Source organism: Bos indicus, chromosome 27 (assembly GCF_029378745.1).
Source record: "Bos indicus isolate NIAB-ARS_2022 breed Sahiwal x Tharparkar chromosome 27, NIAB-ARS_B.indTharparkar_mat_pri_1.0, whole genome shotgun sequence".
Taxonomy (NCBI): domain Eukaryota; kingdom Metazoa; phylum Chordata; class Mammalia; order Artiodactyla; family Bovidae; genus Bos; species Bos indicus.
This window is the reverse complement of record NC_091786.1, coordinates 5,397,379-5,424,995: the sequence shown is the minus strand read 5'-3', so window position 1 is coordinate 5,424,995 and position 27,617 is coordinate 5,397,379. Positions and strand designations below refer to the sequence as shown.

At 43.9% G+C, this 27,617-nt stretch overlaps 1 protein-coding gene across 9 annotated transcripts in view; it reads right to left on the bottom strand.

The window, feature by feature from the left end:
* MCPH1 (microcephalin 1) overlaps positions 1–27,617 on the bottom strand; it is a 240,143-nt gene that overhangs the window by 154,642 nt on the left and 57,884 nt on the right. For 8 of the 9 annotated variants that reach the window (XM_070781622.1, XM_070781623.1, XM_070781631.1 and 5 more), the window contains 2 exons: positions 14,750–14,787; positions 12,376–12,538 (listed from right to left, as the gene is read on the bottom strand). The exons of the other annotated variant lie outside the window; for it this stretch is intronic. In XM_070781622.1, coding sequence (XP_070637723.1) covers positions 12,376–12,538; positions 14,750–14,787 — 201 coding nt within the window. The remainder of the gene's footprint in view (positions 1–12,375; positions 12,539–14,749; positions 14,788–27,617) is intronic. 9 annotated transcript variants of the gene reach the window in all.

The following is a 27,617-nucleotide window of genomic DNA, read 5'->3' as shown; positions in this document are numbered from 1 at the left end:
TGTCTAAGGACCTTCCCCTTTCAGGTCCATCATACGAAAGGAATCTTTCAATATGTGATCTTCTGGCTTCTTTCATTTGGCTTCAAGTTTCAAGATTTGAAGGGAGACTAGCAACAGGTGTCAAAAAAACAAGCTTGTTTAATAACAGTAAATGAGTACCGAGTGTTCTCTGGACATGGCCTGCCTTACTTGTCATGCAGCTGGGGAACGGCAAGGCTGGGAACAAAAGTCACTCTTACCCATTAATCTTTTCAAAACACAAAGAGGTGGTGTGCAGTCACAGAAAGAAATTCAAAGTTTAAGGAAGCAAAAAATCAAAATATCCTCTAGGCTACCTCTGGAATTAGATGCCAGAAAGTCCATGGCCTATGGATGGAGGAAAAGCTGAATTCAAACCTCAAATTCACCATTTGCAAGCACTGTGACTGTGAGCAATCTATTAGAAATGCTCAAGTCTCAGTTTCCACTTTGAAACATTGAGACTATCAATAGTATAACTTTCAATAACCATGATGGGAAAGATTGAAGGCAGGAGGAGAAGGGGATGACACAGGGTGAGATGGCTGGATGGCATCACCAACTCAATGGACATGAGTTTGAACAAACTCCAGGAGATGGTGAAGGACTGGGAAGCCTGGCGTGCTACAGTCCATGGGGTCACAAAGAGTCGGACACGACTCTGAACCACAACACTGACAAGCTGAGCATACGCAGGTCTCCCAGCAAGGCAGCCCCACACCTTCACTTTTCTGTGTGACTAACATCATACACATTCTCAGACACGCCCACTGGGCACCAGCTCTCCCCTGTGTGGTCCTGAGACCAGCAGCCAAAACATCATGTTGGGGCAAATGAAGAACCCGAGACCCAGACCCACGGAGTCAGAATCTACACTTTAATAAGAGCCTCAAGTGATTCACAGGTGTTTAAGGTTTGAAAAGCATGGCTTCAGATGTCTCAAAAAAGGGGGTGGGGGCATGGCAGAAAACCCAAAACTTAACACAACCTATTTAACCAAAACAAAAAAACAAGCAATAAAGTGCTAAAAATAAGTAGCTAAGAATTCTTCTCCCTTTTGTAAGAGATATTAACTTGACAGAGACTAAATACCAGATGTGAAGAGGAAAACAGAAGCTACATGTTGATATGTACTTGAACGTTCTTACAAAAATGTTTGGCTAGATCACATGCAGGCACTGAAGTTAAGATTTATTCTGCTTATATTTTACCCAATCTTTTCCAGGCTGTGAAAATGAAAATGGGTTATTCTTGGATTTCAAAGCTTAACTGCTCACAATGAGCCACTTTTTACATATTGCTCAGTAGAGAGCCTGGTGACCCGGAATTTCACCAGGGTACTTAAATGTGAAGTCCAAACATCTTTATAAAAAACACAAGCTCTACTTTTCTTATCAAAACGAAAACAAAGAAATAAATATAACACATTCCAATGTAACTAAAATAAACAGCAGAAACATCACTGTATGAAAACAAAGCAGAAATTATTATTACCATCTCTGATAATAAACCAAATATTATGGCTACTAAGAGCAATCACTGTTTTTTGTTCTTTCTGTGAATTTGAGTTATAAGATGGTTTTCCTTAAATGAGCATCAGGTCATCTTATTTTCACGAATCTTAACAAGAAACACACGAACTACATGGGCACTTCTGTAATTTATAATGATGCACAATCTTTTTAAATGACATTTTTAGCTCAGAGGCTTCAAGAAAGTCCAAGACTTTTAAAAGAAGTAACAGTATGTTTAGTCACCCCATCTGCTCACTCATTCATTCTGCTACAAAGTGCTGTGCCTCACGCCCCAGCCCGAGTCCTGGGCCACGTGAGACAAGACAGGCACAGCCTCTGTCCTCAAGAGCTTGTGGTCACTAAACCCCCGGTGTCTGCTACACAGGCGCTGCTGTCCACCTGAAACAGCCCTGGCCTGGTCCTAGACTCTTGTGCCAAGGAGGGTATGGCCAAAACTCTCTCATGGGATTTACTACCAAAAATACTGCTCACAGTTTAACAGAAATGTTTTATTTCAAGAAGGCATCCATGGATTGAAGGCAAAAGGAGAGGAGGGCGGCAGAGGATGAGATGGTTGGATGGCATCACCGACTCAATGGACATGAACTTGGGTGAACTCTGGGAGAAAGTGAGGGACAGGGAGGCCTGGCATGCTACAGTCCATGGGGTTGCAAAAAGTCAGACACAACTTATGACAACAACAACAAAAGGAAAAAAGTCCTGTGCATAAATTAACACTTATGTATTAGTCTCTCTTATTTTGTTATCACCCAGTGAAACCAAATGAGCAACACATGGCTGCTCCTTGGAAGACACACTATGACAAACCTAGATGGCATGTTAAAAAGCAGAGTCATCACTCTGCCAACAAAGGTCCCTATAATCAAAGCTGTGGCTTTTCCAGTAGTCATGTACGGATGTGAGAGCTGGATAAAGGCTGAGCACCGAAGAATTGGTGCTTTTGAACTGGAAAAGACCCTGATGCTGGGAAAGACTGAGGGCAGGAGGAGAAGGAGGCAACAGAGGATGAGATGGTTGGATGGCATCACTGACTCAATGGATATGAGTCTGAGCAAACTCCGGGAGAAGGTGACGGACAGGGAAGCCTGGCGTGCTACAGTCCAGGGGGTCACAAAGAGTTGGACACAACAGAGCGACTGAACAACAACAATGAAACCAAGATAAACTACCTATAGGCAACAAAATCGGTGGAGATGTGCTTCTCTAGTCACTGAAGGCCTCTCAGAGGCTGTGTGATACGGCACGTAGCAGGCAGCCCGTGAGGAAGGCAGGAAGGACCTCGTGAAGACAGAAGCATCTCCTCCTGCCCCACTTCACGAGAGCCCATGACTGCGTTTGTGTGTCTCAGGTCTGTGAACGCCCTGAGAACGACCAGTGCTTGATAGATTATCAGGTTATGCAAATTTAATATTCAAGCACAGCATTATCTGTTTTTGCAAAAGAATACAGATCAATTCAAAAGAACTAAGATGTAGATCTATCATGCCATCTAAGGCAAGCTGCTAGTTCAGCTGCAAAATCACTTTTACGTATGTCTTATTCTCTGGTAAAGAAGAGCTGAGAAGGTTTTCTGTAGGGAACCTTCCAGGGCAATGAATTTTAGGAGAAACTCATCATGTGGATCACACATAGTAAGCGTCAGGTAGCAAAGTGTTGTCAATTTTGTTTTGAAAGACATTACAATGGTTTTTAAAACTCCAGTACTTCTTCCATCAGCTCTCTTCAAAATGCCACTATTCCCAAAATGTCAAAAAGCCCAATTCACAGAGGGGACTCGTGCAGAGATGAAGAGAGGTTAAGTCTGATGCTCTGCCCAGTTCTATGTCCGAGAGACGGTGAGGGACACGGAAGCCCAGCGTGCTGCAGTCCACAGCGTCTCAAAGAGTCCAACATAGTGACCGAACAATAAGGATGCTCTGTGGCAATCTATGGTGACTCAGGTTAGAGCTCAGAAACATTACAGTATGGCAGTTCACAGAGTTCCCAAGGTCACTGACAGACGTTGTGATGACGGAGGGCTGAATCTCATTTTCGAAAAGTCCCAGAGAATGAAATCACAGCTGCATTTTCTGATGAAAACCTCAGGGTAAAACTTTTGTGCTGTTGCTGAAGGAGAGCACTGCTTCCTTGGGACACCAGAGACACAGAGGAGTCTAGGGATTCAATGGGAAGTTGCAAAGGTTAAATAATGAAGATGTAACTTTAGGTATAACTGAAGCTTTTTCTGAAACTGAGCTTTGAATTTGTGATTCAGTTCCATGGGGACTAAGTGGAGATCCTAGAATTCTCAAGCATAAAGCAATGAAGAGATAATGTGAGGTTCGGGAAAGTTAAGAACTAGCACTTCTGCTTGGCTGCCCCAAGTTAAGCAAAATAAAATAGAAACAGTGAGAGCCCTGAAGGCCATGTTTTGAAACGGATGGGCACTAAACAGGATGGGGTCGCTGGGTCTTTCTCAGGTGTAGCCTTATGCAGTCACACTGCTTGCCGAATACAGAGACCTCTGCTTTTACATACAGAATCTTTATCTAGTATCCCCCTCCCTCCTAATACTTTGGCCACCAGATATGAAGAACTGACTCAGTGCAAAAGACCCTGATGCTGAGAAAGACTGAAGGCAGGAGGAGAAAGGGGCAACAGAGGATGAGATGGTTGGATGGCATCACTGAATCACTGGACGTGAGTTTGAGGAAACCTTGGGAGTTGGTGAAGGACAGGGAAGCCTGGGGTGCTGCAGTCCACGGGGTTGCAAAGAGGTGGACACAGCTTAGTGACTGAACAACAATGAGCTGATAGGTCCCCTTTCAATCTGTCCGCAGTGGTGAGGCTGCGGGCAAGCCCGCTCCTCCAGCGTGGGATGGGCACACCTGGTGGGCCGAGAGGATGGTGGATGGGGTGCCGGAGTCCTGCAGGCCACCACTTCCCGGGGCCCCAGAGAGGGGTCGGGCACTTTTCAGGAACCACAAGGGAAAGGAGCAGGGAGGCAGGCTCTGTGTCAGTCCTCAAACAGAACCCATTATTTTAACAAGAAAAAATGTCAGAGTAGGTGTGCTTTGAGATGACTGCTTCTACCCAGTGCCTTAGGGTAGCATCTTTATCAACACTGTTTCAAAAAGTCAATCCTGATATCCAAGTCAGAAGGGCTACTTTTCCTAGTGTCTTCACCACTAAACACAACAGTGTTTATTATCTCACGGGGTCCAGGAGACACAGGATGTGAAAATGCTTTTTAAAATGTAAGTACTTCATCAAAATATAATCTCTGGCACAGTCAAAATGGCTTTGGAATCAAATCAAGGAAGATCTGAAGACCCGAGGTGGAGCTCTCACATCATTAGCGCCTTACGGCCAATAAATGTTTGCTAAAGAATGCAGGAAAACAGCTCAGAATCCCTGGCCACAGGCACACTGCATAAAGTACATTCTGTCTAAAAATGATTCAGGGTTAATCCACTCACTTCAGGTTTATAAAGAAAGCAGAGAAGACAGTTTCAGGATGGATTCCTCCTGAGCAGTCTCAGGAGGGCAGGGATGTACCAGGGAAAAGGCCGGATTCCAGTCTGGTTTCAGCACTGGCTGTTATCTCAGAAGGGTGACTAAGCATTCTTCCAAGCGACAGGACAGGCTCGGGCTGCAGGGACTACGTTTCATTCTTCTTCAGACAGTTGACCCTGCGCTCACCCTAATAACGTACATCTCTCAGATGCACCGCCTACTGAGGTCAGTGTGGAAAAGCCCAAACAGAATCACCGTATTTCAAGACAACTGACCTGTCAGGACATCATGTTTTGATTTGTGACACCCTTGACTATGAAGTGCTTCTCTACTCTTCTGTTAAGAGTTACAGTGCCTTGAAATTTGGCTGCAAGACTGATTAAGCTTCTAAGCCCTGAATTTGCTATAAGAGAGTTAGCTTTAAGAGTCCCCATCAAGCTTTACTCAAAAGCAGTCAGAATCAACACTTTCTAACCTGAACACAGAGGCTGAGTCACTCCTGTGTGTGTCTGAAAGGGGAACAGAGCAGCGTGTACTGGAAGCAGAGGGGAGAAGAAGTCGCGGGTCCCCTTCTCCTGGGACAGAGGACACGCAGGTGGGGTGGAATTCAGGTAACGCCAGGAAGAGTGAGGCAGACACCAAATACGTGAAATACGCTTTTTCTAGAGAATTCAAGGAGCCCCACACTTAAACAAAATATAGCAAAGGGACACTCCGGTAAAACCAATTTCTCTCTTTTTCTTTTGTGTTACTTCCTGTCCCTCTTGAACAGGACACAGGCCTACATTTCTATGTTTCTGACAGACAACTCCACCATGAAGCAGGAAAAAAGTTACTTGCTTTGCTGAAAACAGCAGAGTGAACAGTGGAAGTAGGAACTGCTGTAAACAAGCTGAAGCTGCCAACATGGTTTTCTCATACACACACACACAAAAGATTAAGTAAAAGTCCAAACTGAATTGTGTTATAAAATCACCATAATTTTTTGGATATGATAAACCAGGCCACATACAACCATCTAATTTTAAAGAGCTGTTAGAATTCTCCTTTACAAAAAATTTCCAGAGAATACCACACAAACCCTGAAATAAAAACATTCCCAGTGATGTTTTTCTTGGAGGCAAGTTGATCGCGCTCGCCAAAAGGAATATTTTAAGAATCCCCCAAATTGCATTGGGGACAAGCAGAACGGAGGCAGACCACAGGGAGAGAGTCGTTCCTTTTACACAAAGATATGAGATCCTTCAGTAAGCGTGTGGATTCTTCTAGCACCGACCTGAACAGAAGCCGCCACCTGCGAAGCTCCTGTCCAGAGTCACGAACAAGTCACTGACAGTTGTGCTGTGCATTAAGCGTTAGAAACTACCCTGTGTGGCTCTGTAAACAGCAGGGGCGACTTCTGTCTCTCAGAACAATTTACCACGTTTGTTTGCTTCAATTTTTTTAGAAAATCAAAGGAAGCCATTCAAGAATCAGGGAGCATGTCTGTCTTATTTAAGATGGAGTTGAGTTGTACAGGGAAAGGGGTTCAGTTCATGTCTACGGTATTTTTCAAGGCCTTCATCTATAAGCATCAGTGAACACGTCACAACCTCCCCCCTCGCCCACTAGAGGAAGCCTCTGAGTCATCACAATTACATGACCAGGCATTTTTCTTTAAGCCGCAGTGTATCCTGTGCTTTTCGGTTTCCCAGGGGGTGGTGTTTTCCACGAATAGGGAGGGTTTGTGCATCATTGGGAAGCTGTTTGCATAGACACGAATTCCAAAACTATCTTTGGAACCTGAGAGCAACCGCTCGGAGGAACAGTACTCTGAAGGTTTTGGAGAAGATCAGCACCACCGTGCCTTCAGGTGAAGTGGGCTCTCAGGCACACTGAAATCCTCTGGTCGGCCTCTGGATCAGGAAAGATGCTACTCTTGGGTCCCTGTAAGGATGGAGGCAGACGCGCCCCCTCACCGCCTCCACTGCCCACCCAGACCATTCCCATTTCCAGCCTCCCTCACTTGGTCCTCGACCAAGTGCTCGCTTGTCCAGAGCAAGTGCCTTTGGTCAATTTTAGGGTTAATGTACTCTTTCCCTATACAAGGCTGTGGGGACAGGATGTAGCAGTTGATTTTTACAGTTCTTGCAGGAGGTTACTAAGTTATTTCTGTTGTAAGGCTAACGTGTTAAATCCCTACTTTTTTCAGTTGCTGCAAGGAGCACCACACATCTTTAACTCTTAGCTTTCACGCGATCCTATGAAGGACATCCTGTCACTGGGTGTGTCTTACAAAGGAGGACCCGCAGCTCAGGGAGATGGGACATCTTCCCTAAGGCTGCCTGGTGGAAAAGGTTCCCAGCACCCGGGCGGCTCAGCAGCCTCTGTCTCATTTTCCCTTGTTGTTGTTCCTCACTAAGTCACGTCTGACTCTGTGACCACATGGACGGCAGCATACCAGGCTTACCTGTCCTTCACTATCTCCTGGAGCTTGCTCAAACTCACGTCTCTTGAGTCAATGATGCCTCAGATCTTGTCCACTGTTGCCCCCTTCTCCTCCTGTCCTCAGTCTTTCCCAGCATCAGGGTCTTTTCCAATGAGTCAACTCTTTGCATGAAGTGGCCAAAGTACTGGAGCTTCAGCTTCAACATCAGTCCTTCCAATGAATATTCAGGACTGATTTCCTTTAGGATGGACTGGCTGGATCTCCTTGAAGTCCAAGGGACTCTCAAGAGTCTTCTTGAACACCACAGTTCAAAAGCATCAATTCTTCAGTGCTCAGCCTTATTTAGGGTCCAACTCTCACATCTGTACATGGAAAACCACAGCTTTAACTAGACAGATCTTTGTCAGCAAAATGATGTCTCTGTTTTTTAATATGCGCCCTAGGTTTGTCATAGCTTTTGTTCCAAGGAGCAAGCATCTTTTAATTTCATGGCTGCAGTCACCATCCTCAGTGATTTTGGAGCCTAAGAAAATAAAAGTCTGTCTCTGTTTCCATTGTTTCCACATCTCTTTGCCATGAAGTGATGGGACCGGATGCCATGATCTTAGTTTTTTGAATGCTGAGATTCAAGCCTCCTTTTTCACTCTCCTTTCACTTTCATCAAGAGGCTCTTTAGTTCTTCTTCTCTTTCTGTCATAAGGGTGGTGTCATCTGCATATCTGAGGTTGTTGATATTTCTCCCGGCAATCCTGATGGCAACTTGTGCTTCATCCAGACTGGCAATTCACATGATGTACCATTTTTTCTGGGGATGATTAACTTTAAACTCTCCAACGTGGGGGCAGCAGGGTAGCTCACCATTTCACTGGCCTGTACTTATTATTCTTTAGGGGAAACTGATGGGAACCGCCACACAGAGCAAGCACATATGGATTTATGTGTGTGTACAGACGTACAATGAAACTGCATTTTCAGTGAAGTCATTTTCACTCCATCCTCTCCCTCTGAACAGCTACCTGTGTACTCCAGTCTTCTTAGTAGAAGGCATTGGATGTATGAGATACTAGACAAGTGCAATACATAAACCTGTCAGAAGTCCTATCTTCCAGAAAAACTGGTGGCTTAATTAGTGGCTTAATAAGGGCAAAATTCTATTAAATTTCTAAGAAACTGCTTTACCACTGTTTGAAATCATTATGTGTGCTGTGCTTAGTCACTCAGTCATGTCCGACTCTTTGCGACCCTATGGACTGTAGCCCACCAGGTTCCTCGTCTGTGGGATTCTCCAGGCAAGAATACTGGAGTAGGTTGCCATACCCTCCTCCAGGGGTCCTTCCCAACCCAGGGATCGAACCGAGGCCTCCCACATTCCAAGCAGATTCTTTACCATCTGAGCCACCAGGGAAGCCGTGAAATCATCATACTGGCAGGTAAAATGTGCTGCTTAAAATGTTAATCGAATGCTGTCCTGCACTGTCTTGCTAGTGTTAAAACCCTGACTGAGGCAGGCTCCTGGCTTCAGCAGTAACACAGCCCCGCCCCAGCCCTGCCTTTGCTTGAGTCTTGGGGGTCCACAGCCGACCCTCCCCTGTGGCTCAGCCTTGCTCTGGGCCAGCACCGTGGGTGAGCTCTGCGTCAGGAAGAACACGCACAGTTTGGGGATGGCTGGAGGCCCAGGGTGACCGACTCTAGTCTTTCTGTGAGCAACTCTTTAGTTTTTTCTCAGTGAGCTCTATTTTTGACCAGTCTGTCTCCTTGCTTACAATGACCAAACCCTGTTCTGAAAGATTAAAAGTCCCACATGCAGGTGTAGACAGGATCCCTTCCAGAGGGGAGGGAGGGAGACCTTTGAGGGAGAACCTGGCCCAGGCACCCTCCTCCTGGAGCTCCCTCAAGTCTTGGGCTCCTCAGCACACAGATGCATCACACCAGGCTCCGCATCTCACATGGCCTTCCTCCTTCTGGGTCTTTCTAAACTTTTGGAAAGCCTGCCCTTATAGAATTCAAATCAAAGTCATCAGCCAGAGATACAGTAGTGTTATGCAGCCCTTGTGGAAATAACGCATCGGCATTATCGTGAGACCAGGCAGAAGGGCCCTGCAGCTATCCGTGGAGGAGTCCCAGGGGTTTGTGACCTGCCGCGGAGACAGGTGCTTTACAGGTGCAGTGACAGTAATGACCTCGAGATGGGAGGTGCTCTGGATTATCTGGGGGGCTCGAGAGACCACAAGGGTCCCAATGAATGAATGATGGAGGCAGGAAGTCAGAGACATGACCAGGGAAGCAGAGGCTGGTGACATCACGGCTGGAAGGGGCTGTGAGCCACGGGCCGTGGGCGGCCCACAGAAAATGAAGAGGGCAGGAAGCAGGAGTTCTCTCAGAGCCTCTGGCAGGGACAGAGCCCCACAACACCTGGCCGTGAGTCCAGGAAGCCTGTGCAGACTGCTGACCTCGGAGGCTGTGAGAAGACAGGTCAGGTGTGGGGGGAGGGGGGCGGTTAGCCTCTAAATTTGTAGTAATTTAACACGGCCAAAGGACATGAACACAGTACCACGGACCCTGCAGGCATGTGCCTCCAGTTCTGTGCTTTGCTTTCTAAACTGTCCCAGCTGTGCTGTCCCCTGCTTCCCACATACACATCTGAGAGTCAGCCTGTGTGTCGTCAGTGAAGTCTGTGAGTGTGAGCAGGAACATATTAAGTCTGCAGAGTACTTTAGGGGAGAGGGCCTTTGAACCACACTGAGTCTTCCAGTCCTTGGGCCCAATACGTCTCTGATGTTTCCAATCTTCCAGGCCACAGAGTCTGCACATCCCTTTCTGTTACATTTATTAAACTTAAGTATGTCAATGTTGGGGCTTCCCCCGTGGCTCAGAGGTAAAGAATCTTCCTGCCAATGCAGGAGACCTGGGTTCGATCCCAGGGTTGGAAAGATACCCTGGAGGAGAAAATGACAACCTATTCTAGCATCTTTGCCTGAAGAATCTCATGGACAGAGGAGCCTGGCCACAGTCCAGGGAGTCACAAAGAATCAGACACAAGTGAGCAACTAAACACCACCACCATCTTAGTATTGACCTTGTACTACAGAATCCTTGTTTGCCAACAATTTGCTGAACTCACTTATTAATCCTGAGAGCTTTCTGGTGGATTTGTTGCAGTTGTCCACACAGACTCTCATGTAGTCTGAGAACAGAGATGGCTCCCTCTTTTCCCCTCTATAACCTAAATGCCTTTTATTTCCTTTTCTTGGCTTATTATTGCACTTACACTTAGTCTGCTCACTAAGTCACCGTGGGCAAGGCTCCTCCCCTTGGGCAGGAAGGTCCAGGCAGGCAGTCCTGTCTGAGCACAGGAAGTTTATCAGATAACATGTTTCACTTCCCGCCTTGCTCATGGATAGCAGTTAATCCCACAGAGAGAGGTTAATTTCACACACAGTGGCCTGATGTTAAATGCACACCTGGCTCCGTTTCTACATGTGATTAGTGGTGGAACCCTGGCAGGATTTGGGGCAGAAATGGGGGCACCCAGGCAGGGCTCCCCGTGCCTGGCAGCGGGGAGGGCGAGCCCTCATGCCCGCGCCCTCCGCTGGCTCTGCGTTCCAGGAGGACAAGCTGGTACAGAACAGAGCACAGCTGCCTGGCCTCATAAAAGATAATGTCTTCCTCTGAGACATGAGGGAAGGAAGAGGTGACTGATAAACAGAGACACTGTGAATTGGAGAGAAAGCAAACAGGATATTCATTCACAGAGGCTGGAGCTATTAATGACATTGCATACAAAGAAATGTGGACCAGTACTTGTATATAATTAAGTAAGGCAATTCCTAATTGTTGCCTAGACAAACAGGACTTTGTGGGGGGAATTCCAGCCTTTTCCACTTCATGACTCCAACCACTAATATCTTAAACCTCACACACCAGAGAGAGATGCAGGTTAAATCATAACAAGGGAAAAAGACCAGAGCTGAAGTTGGAAATATATCTGCTGTTTATTTGCATATTATAATTCTACCGGCTTAAATTAACAGAGCATTCCCAGGTGGCTCAGTGGCAAAGAATCTGCCTGCAATGTAGGAGACGCAGGTTTGATCCCTGGGTTGGAAAGATCTCCTGGAGAAGAAAACAGCAACCCACTCTGGTATTCTTGCCTGGGAAGTTCCATGGATAGAGAAGCCTGGCAGGCTACAGTCCACGAGGTCACAAAAGAATTGGCAGGACTTAGTGACTAAACAACAACAGCAGTATAACACATGCTTGGGGGAGGAGAAGGGAGGCTGGGTACTTAGCAGATGTGAAATATTGACGCAAGTAACAAACGATGCTACCCTCATCAGACAGTAATGCTTTGGAGTGACCATGGGTTGTGGGTCAAAGTAAAAATAGAAAGAGTAAGAAACAATTTCAACTTCAAGAATAATGGGGAAAAAAATGACTTAAAAAAAACCCCCCAAACTCTGCATTTAATACACAGAAATAAGGGCAAGTAATGTTATAGACAGACATGCATAGATAATAACATATCCAAACGGGATTAAACGAACATGTCTCTCAGTAAGTAGACCCATCTGTGAAAACAATCACGGAATTCCTTTGGCTTTTTAAACCATCGCTAACATAGGTCACATTAATTCTTGGTCAAGCACAGAAGAGCGAGCATTTGACTGTGAGAACGTGCACTGGGGCGTTCTCCTTCCAAGTCTGCTCTAATCTTACATCTGCTCGTGGCCGTGAGCTCTTTACCTGGAAACCTACCTGCTCGTCCTCCTGGGGACCATCAGAGCTGGAGGCGAGGACCATCAGAGGAGAGAGGGCAAGACTAACACGGACCAGCCGGCCACTCAGCCCGCGGCGAGAAACCGGGACGCGCATGCGCACTGTGCGGGTGCGGAGGCTTACCCACTCGAAGGACAGGATCCAGCAGCCGCGCGCTATGCCCAGCAGCACGCTCAGGGTGCGGCGAGGCTTCCCGGCCAGCACGTGCGTGGTGCTGCCGCACACCTCCTGCGCCAGCGAGAAGCCCTTCAGTCTGTTCACGACCTGGATCACCACGCTGTACTTTCTGTGAAGCGGGGAGAAAAATCAACACACGGTTGTTTTTTTCTGTGCATAAACATCAAGGGGATTACAATGAACTAAAATGTAAAAAAAACTAGGAAAAAATGTACACTGACTTCTTCTTTGCTGCTTGTTTCCCTGCAATCCATAACTTGAAATCTGGGGGAAATAAATTTCAGATCTCAACTCCAACTGTTTTAGTGGCTAAGAAACAGCGGCCCCAAAGCTAAACACGGTTTCCCCAGGTGCTCGGCAGGGCCTGCCAGTTCCCTGCACCAGGCCTCCTCCACACCCAGACCCGGTTGTGTGTACTTTTGAGTCCTGTCGGACCTAGTTTTTGCACTGTCAGAACCAAGATCCTCACTTATTTTATTTTAAAAATGAAACATTTATCAAGAGTCAAACATATAATTTTATAGGTCCTGTTTATTAAAACTTCAGGGCAAATTTCACAAAGCTCATCACTGTTTATCTTCTGATTTGTCATTCCATTAATGCCTTAAGTACCCTTTTTTCTCTTTAAATATTTCTCTTCCCTAACTTTCCAAATCACTCTTCATATTCCCTTTCTTCCTTTTACAATCACCTTCCTATCATGCCTTTAACTCTGACATGTTGCTTTTCCCCCTCTCTGCCAGCAGCTTTGGGAAATCCCTGCCAAAACATGAACACCATGTAGGCTTTCTGAGCCACACCATGACGTGCACAGTGAGTTAAGAAACTTCTCGTCTCCAAAAAATACATTCCAAAAGGAAGGAGGTAGTTTTGTGCATGATTACGCACATCGTCTCCAACTATCTCCTGCTTATATTATGGCATTTCTCAGTTATGATGATCTGGGCTTTGCCGATCACAAGACCTATTTCTTCACTTGTGAAATACAAGGCCTGACCTCTATCCTGGTGAGAATTTTCCAGGGATCCCCAGGGTATAGCAGATGGATGAGTCAGGACCGGACACATCACTTTAACCAGAGGATATGTGCTTATTGGAGTTGCTGAAAATATTTAAATTGGGGGAGGGGTACAAAATGCAAATAAAACAATAGCAAAAAGAAGTGAAAACCTCTAAGCCAGATGCTCTCTAGAAACCTGTTTCTGCATATCTATGATTTTGTCATTCCAAGTCTGGGAGCTTCTAGCTCTTCACTGGATGTGCTAATCAATAACAAGAATCTTTGCAAAACACGGCTAATCAATATGACCTTAGAACATAAAAGTCTTGTTCTTAACTTCTGACAACAAGTATTTGTGGGGCAGGAATGAATCAAAAAGAGATTCAAAATGGGCTAAATGAAGAGTTTGATTTTCAAACCTTCGATTGAGAAAATGGCTATCAGTGTTTTTTTTTGTTTTTTAAATTTGGGCAAAAATACAGACTTTTAAAAATGTTAGACCAATATTCAATTATTCGTTTCTGTACTAAACTATTTAGGATGACCAATGTATTTCACAAGACATAAACAGAACTTGTGAGCGTGTTCCTTTTCCACTAGATAACATGTGGGTTTTGAACGACCTTTTAACTTCATGCCACAGGTGGGACAGGATCCCGCCACCCAGAGTCTTGGAAGCATGCACTCTTTCTGCAGCCTATTTTTCCCTGAGATGTCCCAGTGTTTTGATGGATATCTTAAAGCCCTAAAACTTCTGCTATTTAAAAAAATTTTTTTTCCTCTTTAAATAAAAATTAAAAAATCTGTTGCAAAGAATAAGGCACGGTATTTTTTTTGGATGTGCAACATTGTGCTAATGTTTAAGAGAGATGATAAGAGTGCGCTAGGGAGCTGTGAATGCTTCCACCAGATGTGCAGACAGCTTTTTTACCACGGTGGTAGAAAGCGTCCCACTAAAGCATTTCTTTAAGATCTTTAAGGGAAGCGGTTCCACCAGCGAGGCTCCACTTACAGGGCCTTCACGGGGTGGGGGTGGTGGACTCGCAGAGCCGTGCAGCACAAGACGAGCAAGAGGAACGGCAAATACTAAAACGCCTCTAAATGCCGTCCAAACCACTCAAAGGTCTTCGGTGCTGAACTGTTTACAGCCTTTTCACCACCTCTCTTATTTCCAGTGCTCTTCTGACTCCAGTGTTAATTACAGAGATCAACATGGACACAGCACAGACGTGAGGGCTGCTCAAGCACCCAGCACAGTTTATGAACGAAAAGTCCAAACTTTATATCGAGGAGAAAGTTATCAAAACAACGAGTACTTACTCAGATGGCATGCTTGTCATGACTAATGTTCTTGTTGGCTAGGGATGTCAAAAGAGAAGGAACAAAAAACAGTCAAAAATATAAAAAGTATTTTTCCCACAGAAATAAACTTTGTTTTCTGAAAAGTTACATCACTTAAAAGTAAACATTTAAGCATATATCAAAGGAAAAAAACTGTATATTCCTGGAAAAAAAAAAAAGTAGCCCAAAAGATAGAAACTCAGATACTATCCCCAAACCAATCCAAAATAATCCAGGACATGAGGTAGAAGAGAAAAAAAACAGTTTCCCTCCAGAAATTCATTCTACCAGTTGCCTAGTGGGCCTCCACAAGTGCCAAACTGTTAACATGCTTCCAAGGAAGCAGAGCGTAAGAGAGACGTTTTTCTTGCAGGCTTAGAAACTATTTTTCCTGAGGCTTCTAGGCAACCATATTCTTGGTCTCAGATGTAAGTACACAATAATGGTCAAGCTTCTGCCACCTGCCTCAAGCAGATTCTTTCATCCCTTCCACACAAGAGCACAGATAATGGAACTGCTTATTTGTGTATTGGCATCTCCTATTAATTGGAACTTCAAATTTTTAAAAATAAAAATTTAAAAATACTTTTTACTTATGCATGCTAGGAAGAATTAAATGTTTCAGAAATATATAATTAGACATATAAATTTCCCTGTAGTTCCACCAACTAGAAATGACTATTGTTTTATAATTCGATATATATTAGGGCAAATGTTCTTTTATTAAAAAAAATACCTTTATTTACTTTTGTCTGTGCTGGGTGTTCATTGTGGTACACAGGCTTAGTTGCCCTACATCATGTGGGATCATAGTTCACCAACCAGGGATCAAACCTACATTTCCTGAATTGGAAGGCAGATTCTTTTTTTTTTTTTAATTTAACTTTACAATATCGTATTGGTTTTACCATATATCAAAATGAATCTGCCACAGGTATACATGTGTTCCCCATCCTGAACCCTCCTCCCTCCTCCCTCCCCATACCATCCCTCTGGGTCATCCCAGTGCACCAACCCCAAGCATCCAGTATCATGTATCAAACCTGGACTAGCGACTTGTTTCATATATGATATTATACATATTTCAATGCCATTCTCCCAAATCATCCCACCCTCTCCCTCTCCCACAGAGTCCAAAAGACTGTTCTATACATCAGTGTCTCTTTTGCTGTCTCGTATACAGGGTTATTGTTACCATCTTTCTAAATTCCATACCTGGAAATAGAACTGCCTTATGATCCAGCAATCCCACTGCTGGGCATACACACTGAGGAAACCAGAATTGAAAGAGACACGTGTACCCCAATGTTCATCGCAGCACTGTTTACAATAGCCAGGACATGGAAGCAACCTAGATGTCCATCGGCAGATGAATGGATAAGAAAGCTGTGGTACATATACACAATGGAGTATTACTCAGCCATTAAAAAGAATACATTTGAATCAGTTCTAATGAGGTGGATGAAACTGGAGCCTATTATACAGAGGAAGGCAGATTCTTAACCACTGGACCACCAGGAAGTCCCCCTAAATGTTCTCTTTATTTAAAACACAAACAGGAATGCACGCTATTCTTACACTCTTTCAGGTCATGTGATGTGCCTCAAATGGAATCAGCTGCTCAGTATAACCTCGAAACCATCATGGCACACAAAGCAGTGCCTTGAATGGTCCTATGAATGAATGAGAAGGAACCAAAGGTGCCCAAAGGACCCAGGGGGACACATGGGGACGCAAGGGCCTCTGTGCCACACGGGGCTACTGAGAGACAGTGAAGGAAGAGACAAGGTGAATGAAAAGCATACTCGGAGGAAGACCTCAGAAACGGCACATGAGCTAGCCAACAATGGACAGCCAAGATCCTGTGTTTTTAGTTTCCCTTCAGAACATCCTTTGTCAGCTCTCCTCTGTCCTGGATACAAGTGGAACATGAGCATGGCTCCCTGGGCTGAGTCTGGAGACAAGGCCTTTATGCAGGAGTAAGATTCTGGCTTCAGTGTCATCCTAGAATGACGACTACACAGAGCCAGTGACATGGCCAACCCCAAGTAAAACCCTGCGGAGGTCATTCCAAAGCATTTAGTTTCTTCTGGGGACCCATCCAGAAGCAGCCTGTAGGACGTCATCAGTGAGAAGTGCTCATTCCTAGAATGAAGGCGTGAAGAGGGGCAGGCAGAGGAAGCTCTCCTGACTTCTGATCACCGGGCTCCTTCTCTGTGACTGCACCTCAGGCTGCTTCTCTTTCTTACCTGCACTCACTCCCGGGAGCCCTCACATGACCTCAGGGCTTTCTGCAGGAGCAAAACGCCTACAATCCCAACTTCACATTTCTAGCTGAGACCCATTCTGTGATGCCAAGACTCAGACTCTCCTCCTATCTGACATCTCCATCTGGAGGTCTAGTAAGGATCTCAGATGTGACATATCCAAAACTAAGCTACTGTTCTTTTCAGGAAATTATGCAAGAAAAAGAAATTCAAATTGTAAAGGAAGAAATCAACCTATCTCTCTTCACAGATGAGAAGATCTTACAGGCAGAAAACTCTATGAAGAAACCATAAATAAATGTTAGGACAAATGAATTTAGCAAAGTGGCAGGAAACAAAAAAAGCACAAAACTTATTTGTATTTCTATACCTTAGTAATGAACAATCAGAAAAGGAAACTAAGAAACCAATTCCATTTATTAGCACCAAAAATAATAAAATACTTAGGAATAAATTTAACAAAGATGAAGCAAGCTTTGTACACTGAAAATTTTTTTAATTGCTAGAAGAAATCAAAGATGACCTAAATAAATGGAAAGACAGTCTGTGTTCATGAATTGGAAGACTTAATATTATTGATGACAATACTTGCCACAGCAGATTCAATGCAATCTCTACCAAAATTCCAATGGCAATTTTTGTAGAAATGGAAAAATCCATCCTAAAATCCATATGGAATTCCAAGGAAACACAAATAGCCAAAACAATCTTGAAAAAGAACCACAAAATGGAGATCTCACACTTCCTGATTTCAAAATTTACTACAAAATTACAGTACTCAAATTGTATAGTACTGCACAGGGATAGATGTGAATACAGAATTGAAAGTCTGGAAATAAACCCTCACATCTATGGTCAACTATTTTTGACAAGGTTGCCAAGATTGTTCATGGATAGCCTCTTCAACAAATGATGCTGAGAGAACTGGATAACTACATATGAAATAAACTGGATCTTTACCTTACACTGTAGAAAAAAATTAAATCAAAATGAATCTAATTTGAGAGCAGAAGCTATAAAACTCTTGGAAGAAAACACAGGGAAAAATATTCATGACACTGGTTCCTTAAATTATGGCACCAAAAGCACAGGCAAAAAAGATATTAAATATTAAATAAATTGGACTTCATCAAAATTAACAACTTTTTTTGGCATCAGAAAACACTATAAAGACAGTGAAAAGATAACCCCAAAAATGGGAGAAAATATGTGCTAATCATACATTTGACAAGGGTTTAACATCCAGAATATATAAGAACTTCTACAACTCAACAAAAAAAGGACAACTCATTTTAAACATGGGCAAATAACTTGAATAGACATTTTTCCAAAGAAGATAAGCAAATGGCCCGTAGCACATGAAAATATGCTCTAAACCACTAGTCATTTGGGAAATTCAAATGAGATACCAGACCTAATGAGATACCACTTTATAGCTACGGCTGCTGCTGCTAAGTCGCTTCAGTCGTGTCCGACTCTGTGCAACCCCATAGACGGCACCACCAGGCCCTGCCGTCCCTGGGTTATAGCTACTAGGATGGTTATAATAACAACAACAACAATAGAACTCCCCCAAAACAGCAAGTGTTGATGAGGGTTTGTGCTGGAAGATAAAATGATGCGGCCGCAGTGGGAAACATCTGGTGGCTCCTCAGAAAGTTAAACAGAGAATTACCAGAGGGCAAGCAGACTTACTCCCGGCAAACATCAAAATGAATCGAAAAACAAGGACTCATATACTTGTATGTGAATTTTCACAAGAGCCAAAAGGTGAAAACAACCCATGTCCATCGGCAGATAAAAGGATAGACAAAATTTGGAATATACATACAATGGAATATTATTCATCCATAAAAACAAATGAAGTTCTCATATATACAACATGGATGACTCTTGAAAACATGCTAAGAGAAAAAAAGCTAGATATAAAAGGATGCATACTATATAATTCTATTTACAAAATTTCTAGTAAAGGTAAGCTTGTAGAGATAGAGTAGACCAGAAGTTACTGGGGGCTTGCAGCGAAAAGATAACATGCAACCCGATGTTCACTGGAGCACTGTTTACAATAGCCAGGGCATGGAAGCAACCTAAATGTCCATAGACAGAGGAATGGATAAAGATGTGGTACATACATAAACAATGGAATCTTATTCATTCATTAAAAAAGAATGAAGTCATGCCATTTGCAGCAACCTGGATGGACCTAGAGTGTGTCATATTGAGTGAAATAAGTCAGAGAGAGGAGGAGAAATGTCCATACCACATCACTTATAGGTGGAATCTAAAAAGAAACTATAGAACTGAAGTTATAAAACAGAAGGAGACTCACAGACGTAGAAAATGAACTTATGGTTTCTGGGGCAGGAAGGAATAGTTCGGGACTTGGGGAAGGTCAGGCACACTCTGCTGTATTTAACATGGATAACCAACAAGGAGCCTGTACAGGGCAGGGAACTCTGCCCGATGTTACCTGGCAGCCTGGATGGGAGACGGGTTTGGGGGAGAATGGATACATGTGTGTGTCTGGCTGAGCCTTTGCTGTTCACCTCAAACTATCACAATGCTGTTGATTGGCCATACTCCACTACAAAATGTTTTTGGCGTTTAACAAAAAAGAAAGAAAAAGTACTTACCAGGGGACGGGGTAAGGTGGGACCTAGGGGTTATTAAAAACCCTTCTCTGAAGGGTTTTTGGGGAGCTAGGGTCTTCCAAGCACGTTCTTTTTGGGCCCTGTACTCTCCTTCACCACAACCTCATATCAGTAAAATGGCTCTACTATGCTGTGGGGGAGCAAACACAAATTTGGTGTGGGAACGCATGGACAATTCTTTCACTTTTCTTCTATTTGAAAATCTTCATAAGACAAAGTTTTAACTGTTATTCAGGTGAACATTCTGTGAACTGGCAAGGCATATAACCACCACTGTAAAAACCACTTAGAGGGTCAATTATCAATTTGCCCCTTACAGTACTTGAAGCGCAGCAAGCATTCAGCATGCTCTGCCGAGCAGAATAAAAGCTCTGTGCACAGAAGTCAAGGTTCTTTTCCTCCTCTTAGAATGCTATCACTGCCGGAAAATACCTTCTACCAGGCAATTATACAGAAAGAATATATGAAGCATAAAAGATACAATCAGATGCTAGGAGACCCAGAAGAAGACTGCAATTCAGTACATATTTTTGTAGCTCACTTGTTAGTGACTTCGTATCTGACGGCCACTTGGCCTTTCCTTACCTCATGTGTCTCATCTAAGAAACCAGACAATGAAGTACTCCTACAGGGCTAAGTGATTAATTACTTCGCTGAAAGCAGATATTAATTCGAGCAGTTTTGTAAACATAACCTTCACAGTATGTGATTTCATGAGAATACATTTCCTAACTTGGTCATTTATCTATGTAACCTTTGCTACATGTCACCTTTCAACGAAAGTAATAAAAACAGGGAGAAAGTTCAGTCGCTTTCTTCTCTCTTAATGATGGTGGCCTGGCCCTGCTCCACCCTGGCTGTGAAGCTACACGAAGGGTGACAGCCACAGTGCACAAAGCTAATGAGGATAGGAAAATCTTATTTAACGTTATTGGAAAAGACAAAAAAAAAAAAAGACAGGCTAACCTCTATTCGAACCAACTACAGTCAGTGTTGAAAAATGAAACAGTCCTTCAAGACTGACACCTGGATCTCCCTGTCCTGTAAGACGCATTCCCATTCTATGAAAAGTTGATTCTCCAAAACAAACTTGAATGTGACCTGGTCCCTGTGCCCTGGAACCTAGAAAGCTGGGTAAGAACTCTTCCCACCCTTTCGGGTTCTTGGGAAAGCGCAGCGGAAGGGCCCATGCTCCCCTCCACTGCTCTGAGACAGGACGGCAGCCGGCAGCTGGCGCCCTTCCTCCGTGGCGGAAAAGCCCGCCTCCTGCCTCCCGGGGTTCCCACCAGATGCACTGACGACCCCCTTGCTCACCTGCCTCGGGAGCCCCAGGCCCTGCCTTTTCTCTGCAAGGCTCCCCACGCTCCAGTAACATCAGTCTGAAAAGAATGGGCTCAACCGTCTCGTGCGTTTGTTTTCAGAGATCTGGGGCTGGGCCTCGCGTGGAACTGGCCCCACTTCCCCGCCCAGGTAACCCTGGCTGAGGGCATCTTCGGGACCCTTCTGAGTGGGGACTCAGGGTCCCAGCATCGGGAGCAGATCACGTCCTGGAGTCCGGGCTCTGGTCCAGCAATACCACGGTAAGGGTCTGATGTTTACTGCTTTCTTTTTTTTTTTTTTTCCTTCCAATTTTATTTTATTTTTAAACTTTACATAATTGTATTAGTTTTGCCAAATATCAAAATGAATCCGCCACAGGTATACATGTGTTCCCCATCCCGAACCCTCCTCCCTCCTCCCTCCCCATACCATCCCTCTGGGCCGTCCCAGTGCACCAGCCCCAAGCATCCAGCATCATGCATCGAACCTGGACTGGCAACTCGTTTCCTACATGATATTGTACATGTTTCACTGCCATTCTCTCACATCTTCCCACCCTCTCCCTCTCCCACAGAGTCCATAAGACTGTTCTATACATCAGTGTCTCTTTTGCTGTCTCGTACACCGGGTTATTGTTACCATCTTTCTAAATTCCATATATATGCGTTAGTATACTGTATTTATGTTTTTCCTTCTGGCTTACTTCACTCTGTATAATAGGCTCCAGTTTCATCCACCTCATTAGAACTGATTCAAATGTATTCTTTTTAATGGCTGAGTAATACTCCATTGTGTATATGTACCACAGCTTTCTTATCCATTCATCTGCTGATGGACATCTAGGTTGCTTCCACGTCTTGGCTATTATAAACAGTGCTGCGATGAACATTGGGGTACACGTGTCTCTTTCCCTTCTGGTTTCCTCAGTGTGTATGCCCAGCAGTGGGATTGCTGGATCATAAGGCAGTTCTATTTCCAGTTTTTTAAGGAATCTCCACACTGTTCTCCATAGTGGCTGTACTAGTTTGCATTCCCACCAACAGTGTAAGAGGGTTCCCTTTTCTCCACACCCTCTCCAGCATTTATTATTTGTAGACTTTTGGATCGCAGCCATTCTGACTGGTGTGAAATGGTACCTCATAGTGGTTTTGATTTGCATTTCTCTGATAATGAGTGATGTTGAGCATCTTTTCATGTGTTTGTTAGCCATCTGTATGTCTTTTTTGGAGAAATGTCTATTTAGTTCTTTGGCCCATTTTTTGATTGGGTCGTTTATTTTTCTGGAGTTGAGCTGTAGGAGTTGCTTGTATATTTTTGAGATTAGTTGTTTACAAGAGACCCACCTCAAAACAGGGGACACATACAGACTGAAAGTGAAGGGCTGGAAAAAGATTTTCCATGCAAATAGGGACCAAAAGAAAGCAGGAGTAGCAATACTCATATCAGATAAAATAGACTTTAAAACAAAGGCGGTGAAAAGAGACAAAGAAGGTCACTACATAATGATCAAAGGATCAATCCAAGAAGAAGATATAACAATTATAAACATATATGCACCCAACATGGGAGCACCACAGTACGTAAGACAAATGCTAACAAGTATGAAAGGAGAAATTAACAATAACACAATAATAGTGGGAGACTTTAATACCCCACTTACACCTATGGATAGATCAACTAAACAGAAAATTAACAAGGAAACACAAACTTTAAACGATACAATAGACCAGTTAGACCTAATTGATATCTATAGGACATTTCATCCCAAAACAATGAATTTCACCTTTTTCTCAAGCGCACATGGAACCTTCTCCAGGATAGATCACATCCTGGGCCATAAAGCTAGCCTTGGTAAATTCAAAAAAATAGAAATCATTCCAAGCATTTTTTCTGACCACAATGCAGTAAGATTAGATCTCAATTACAGGAGAAAAACTATTAAAAATTCCAACATATGGAGGCTGAACAACACGCTGCTGAATAACCAACAAATCACAGAAGAAATCAAAAAAGAAATCAAAATTTGCATAGAAACGAATGAAAATGAAAACACAACAACCCAAAACCTGTGGGACACGGTAAAAGCAGTCCTAAGGGGAAAGTTCATAGCAATACAGGCACACCTCAAGAAACAAGAAAAAAGTCAAATAAATAACCTAACTCTACACCTAAAGCAACTAGAAAAGGAAGAAATGAAGAACCCCAGGGTTAGTAGAAGGAAAGAAATCTTAAAAATTAGAGCAGAAATAAATGCAAAAGAAACAAAAGAGACCATAGCAAAAATCAACAAAACCAAAAGCTGGTTCTTTGAACGGATAAATAAAATTGACAAACCATTAGCCAGACTCATCAAGAAACAAAGGGAGAAAAATCAAATCAACAAAATTAGAAACGAAAATGGAGAGATCACAACAGACAACACAGAAATACAAAGGATCATAAGAGACTACTATCAACAATTATATGCCAATAAAATGGACAACGTGGAAGAAATGGACAAATTCTTAGAAAAGTACAACTTTCCAAAACTCGACCAGGAAGAAATAGAAAATCTTAACAGACCCATCACAAGCATGGAAATTGAAACTGTTTACTGCTTTCTGAGCGTTCACTCTGGTGCCCGTTTCTTTTGGTTTCACGGTCTGACCACTTGGTGATCTCTGCAAATCAGTTGATGGTCCACAGAGATCTTTGTTCCCTGACAGACAACAGAGTTTTTTCTGCTTGTTTTTCTACTTTCAGTTCAAAAACTATTAACAATTTTATGCCACCAGGGAGTAGATATCTGGCCTAAATTTTGGATTTCCGTGTTTATGCCATGAGAGAAATTTTTAGCTATGAGTAAAATTTTAAAATTGAAATTACAAGCTCTGTGTGTGTTCTGTGTGTGTGTGTGTGTCTATGTGCATCCATGCCTATAATCCAGAAAGGCCATTCTCATCCTGAGAAAAGCGTCTTGAGATGGTGTTACCAATTGAGATTTTAAAATCTCCTAAAGAAGCTGTTGGCTTAGAAATAAAGTGCCTACAAACCGAATATTCCTAAAATTCCCAAATATTATGGAAATTGAACTCCCAGTATTTTAAACAGTGCCAAAAAAGAAAAACTACTTAAAGAAAAATTTTGGGAAGGGATTTCCTTACTGTTTCCTTTTTTAAATTGGGGTATAGTTGATCTACAATATTATGTTAGTTTCAAGTTATAAAATAATGATTCAAAAATTTTATAGATTATACTCCACTTAAAGTTACTGTAAAATACTAGCTATATTCCCTGTGCTGTGCAATATATCCTTGTAGCTTATTTATGACGAGCCTGGTCCCTGGCTTACAGTGTTCCCGGAGTGAGGGAGGTGACTCTGAGCAGGCCCAAGAACTACAAGACGGTGGGGACCTCAGAAGAAAGGAATTCACCCAAATTTATAGGCACTGCAGGTGAAATCTGACAGCAGGCTCTTGGCTTGGCTTCCTTACCCCAAGAGGCTTTTAAATGTTACAATCTACGATCCCTTATGAAAACTTCCCGAAAATCAAACCTAAGGCCTAGGTGGTAAATTACCATTCTTGCTGCACCTATCTAAACACAGCTAATGAGACCAGCCTTATTCTGTGATCATAAATAATCTTTCTTTGATTACTCGGGGAGGGACTACAGAAAAAAATTCCGTTTCTATGGGAAACTCTGCAGTGTTTACCGAACACCATTCCAGGACTTTGGATTTTAGCCATGTTCACTGAGTGACTCTGCACCTCTGTGGACACTGCAGGAAACTGGTGGATGCGAAAACTCTGCTTTGTCTGGTAGACTCTTACTAGACTTCCTTTTCCGCTAGGTAAAAACCAGTTTGCATCCCTATCTGCACCCTGGCCCAAGTCCTACTGCCTTGCCCAAACTGCCAGTCCTTATTAAATCTCCAGTGTTTCCGGTTTTCTTCAGCATCTGCCTACAGTCCCCCAAACTAAAGTCTCGGCACCACCAGGAGCCAGCGCCAGGCGGCCAGGACCCCGGTCTGGCCTCTGGTGACCTTGCAGGCGCCTTTCTCCCTGGCTCTAATGGAGCCATGGGCACTGCTGCCCAACATGAGCCCAGGTGGGCAGGGTCCTCTCTGCACAGGCCCCGGGAGCGTCTGGCACATGCCTCTGTGTGAGAGGTGGCCATGCCTGTGGGCAACCTTGATGGAGACCCTCAGGACACTTGAGAAGCTGTCCTGCAAAACTAAGAGCTGCTCCTTCATGGGGTCCTGAAGGCTCAACTCCCGAGTCTTCATACAGTTCAACTGTCTAAGTCAATTGTTTGCTCCTTTTCACTTCAGGAATACCTCTTTTACAATGCCCAATCTTCAGGGCCCGAAAACAACCAATCTTTGCCAACGGCAGATGAACCAGCATCAGCAAGAATTCCCCAGAGGCTATGAGACTCAGCTTTGCCTCACGCAGAAGGTTTACCAACATGTCCGAGTTGTTTGCTGAGGAACCACGTCCTTTCCTCTGGGACTGAGAAAATGGAACCTGAGCTCTGTGCGCTTGCGAAACTGCACTGGTTGGAAAGCCGCCACCCTTGTGTTTGAAGAAAAGGCTAACTCCGAAGGACCACTGCTCTCCGTCACCCACACCACCTTTCTCGTTCCACCAACTCAGACCCAGACGGCCTGCGCTCACATCTTCTTGCCCAAAGACCCTCAACGCCACCCTGCTTCCCCGGCTCTGTGAAACCCTAGGGCTTCTCCTTCCCCCAAGCGCTCCCCATCAAAGAATGACCTCCACATTATATTGGTCTGAATAAAACCATTTTCTGAATTTCAGTTCATTTTGTCTGTCACAACTACTACACGTTTGTTTTAAATGTCTAGGAACAGAGTTTTGACAAAGGCTGTGAATACCCAAGAAGCACCTGTCTCATTAGATCTTCTACTTCAGTGTTTTAATTTCCAATGTCAAGTTTGTCCTCTAAGGTCAATTTTGAATATAAAGTGATGAAAAGAGGAAGAAATCCTTGAATAATTAATAGAAACAGAATCATCCTATGCTATAAAGAATGCAGATACCAATATTCATTTGGTCATCAGACACTAAATCAGATCAGATCAGATCAGTCGCTCAGTCGTGTCTGACTCTTTGCGACCCCATGAATCGCAGCACGCCAGGCCTCCCTGTCCATCACCAACTCCTGGAGTTCACTCAGACTCAGGTCCATCGAGTCAGTGATGCCATCCAGCCATCTCATCCTCTGTCGTCCCCTTCTCCTCCTGCCCTCAATCCCTCCCAGCATCAGAGTCTTTTCCAATGAGTCAACTCTTTGCATGAGGTGGCCAAAGTACTGGAGTTTCAGCTTTAGCATCATTCCTTCCAAAGAAATCCCAGGGCTGATCTCCTTCAGAATGGACTGGTGGGATCTCCTTGCAGTCCAAGGGACTCTCAAGAGTCTTCTCCAACACCACAGTTCAAAAGCATCAATTCTTCAGCGCTCAGCCTTCTTCACAGTCCAACTCTCACATCCACACATGACCACTGGAAAAACCATAGCCTTGACTAGATGGACCTTTGTTGGCAAAGTAATGTCTCTGCTTTTGAATATGCTATCTAGGTTGGTCAGACTAATTTATCAAGCACAAAACCAGACACTAGGGATATAAGAACGATTCCTGCTGTAAAGAGGGTGAAAAGCATTTAGATATAAAATTATAATCCAGTCAAACTACAGGTATCATCAGATTTATGTGTAGTCAAGAATACAAAGGAGACAAAACTGGCAGCCTGAAGGGGGAAAGTGGTCAGGAAATCTTGAAGCAAAATGTGGCCCAGGTAAGACTTGGAGGATGAGGAGTTTGGCAGGCGAGGTGGGACAGGGTGGTCTAGGGGACAAACACGCAAAGGAGGGGACAGAAAAGGGCTCCTTTGGGGATCTGAGAGGGGTTTGTATGCATTTACCAAGATGTCACTCCAGAGATCAACATTCAGAAGAGAGTAAGTCTTGGGAAGAATTGTGCCAAGACTGGGAAGACGTTCCCTGACTCTTTAACAGGATGGTAGAAACGACACCCCTTAGTTTGCACTAGTGGGCTTCCCTGGTGGCTCAGAGGTTAAAGCGTCTGCCTGCAATGCAGGAGACCTGGGTTCGATCCCTGGGTCGGGACTAGTATGTATGTCTTGTGGGAGGCTCCACTAATTTTCGCATTTTTGAGAGGACACAAGAACTCTTTCATCGTCTGCAGTAGCTCGTGATGCTAAGTTAACAAGGCAGCCAGCGGTTCAAGGTACAACCTCTGTTGTCTTCCTGCACTGACGCTAGTGGGACACAGCTTGGAGATCCAGAAAGTTTACCTGTATTCACAGGTCATCCGGGGGCTTAACTAGATTCATGTGAGAAGAACCGTAAACACAGGCATGTATCTTAACACTGTAGCTGTAAGCGTGACGATCTCAGAAATGAAAACACAGCAAAGCTGTAGCTTATGGACAACCTCAGGAAAAGTGGAAACCTTCATCCCGTCACTTTCCGTATGTTAGTGTAGAATGTCGTCGCCCACTCTTACTCTGCTCACACCTATGCAGGTAAGCATTCCAGGGTTTCTGTTATAGAATGCCCATGCCAGAAAGAAGAAAAACA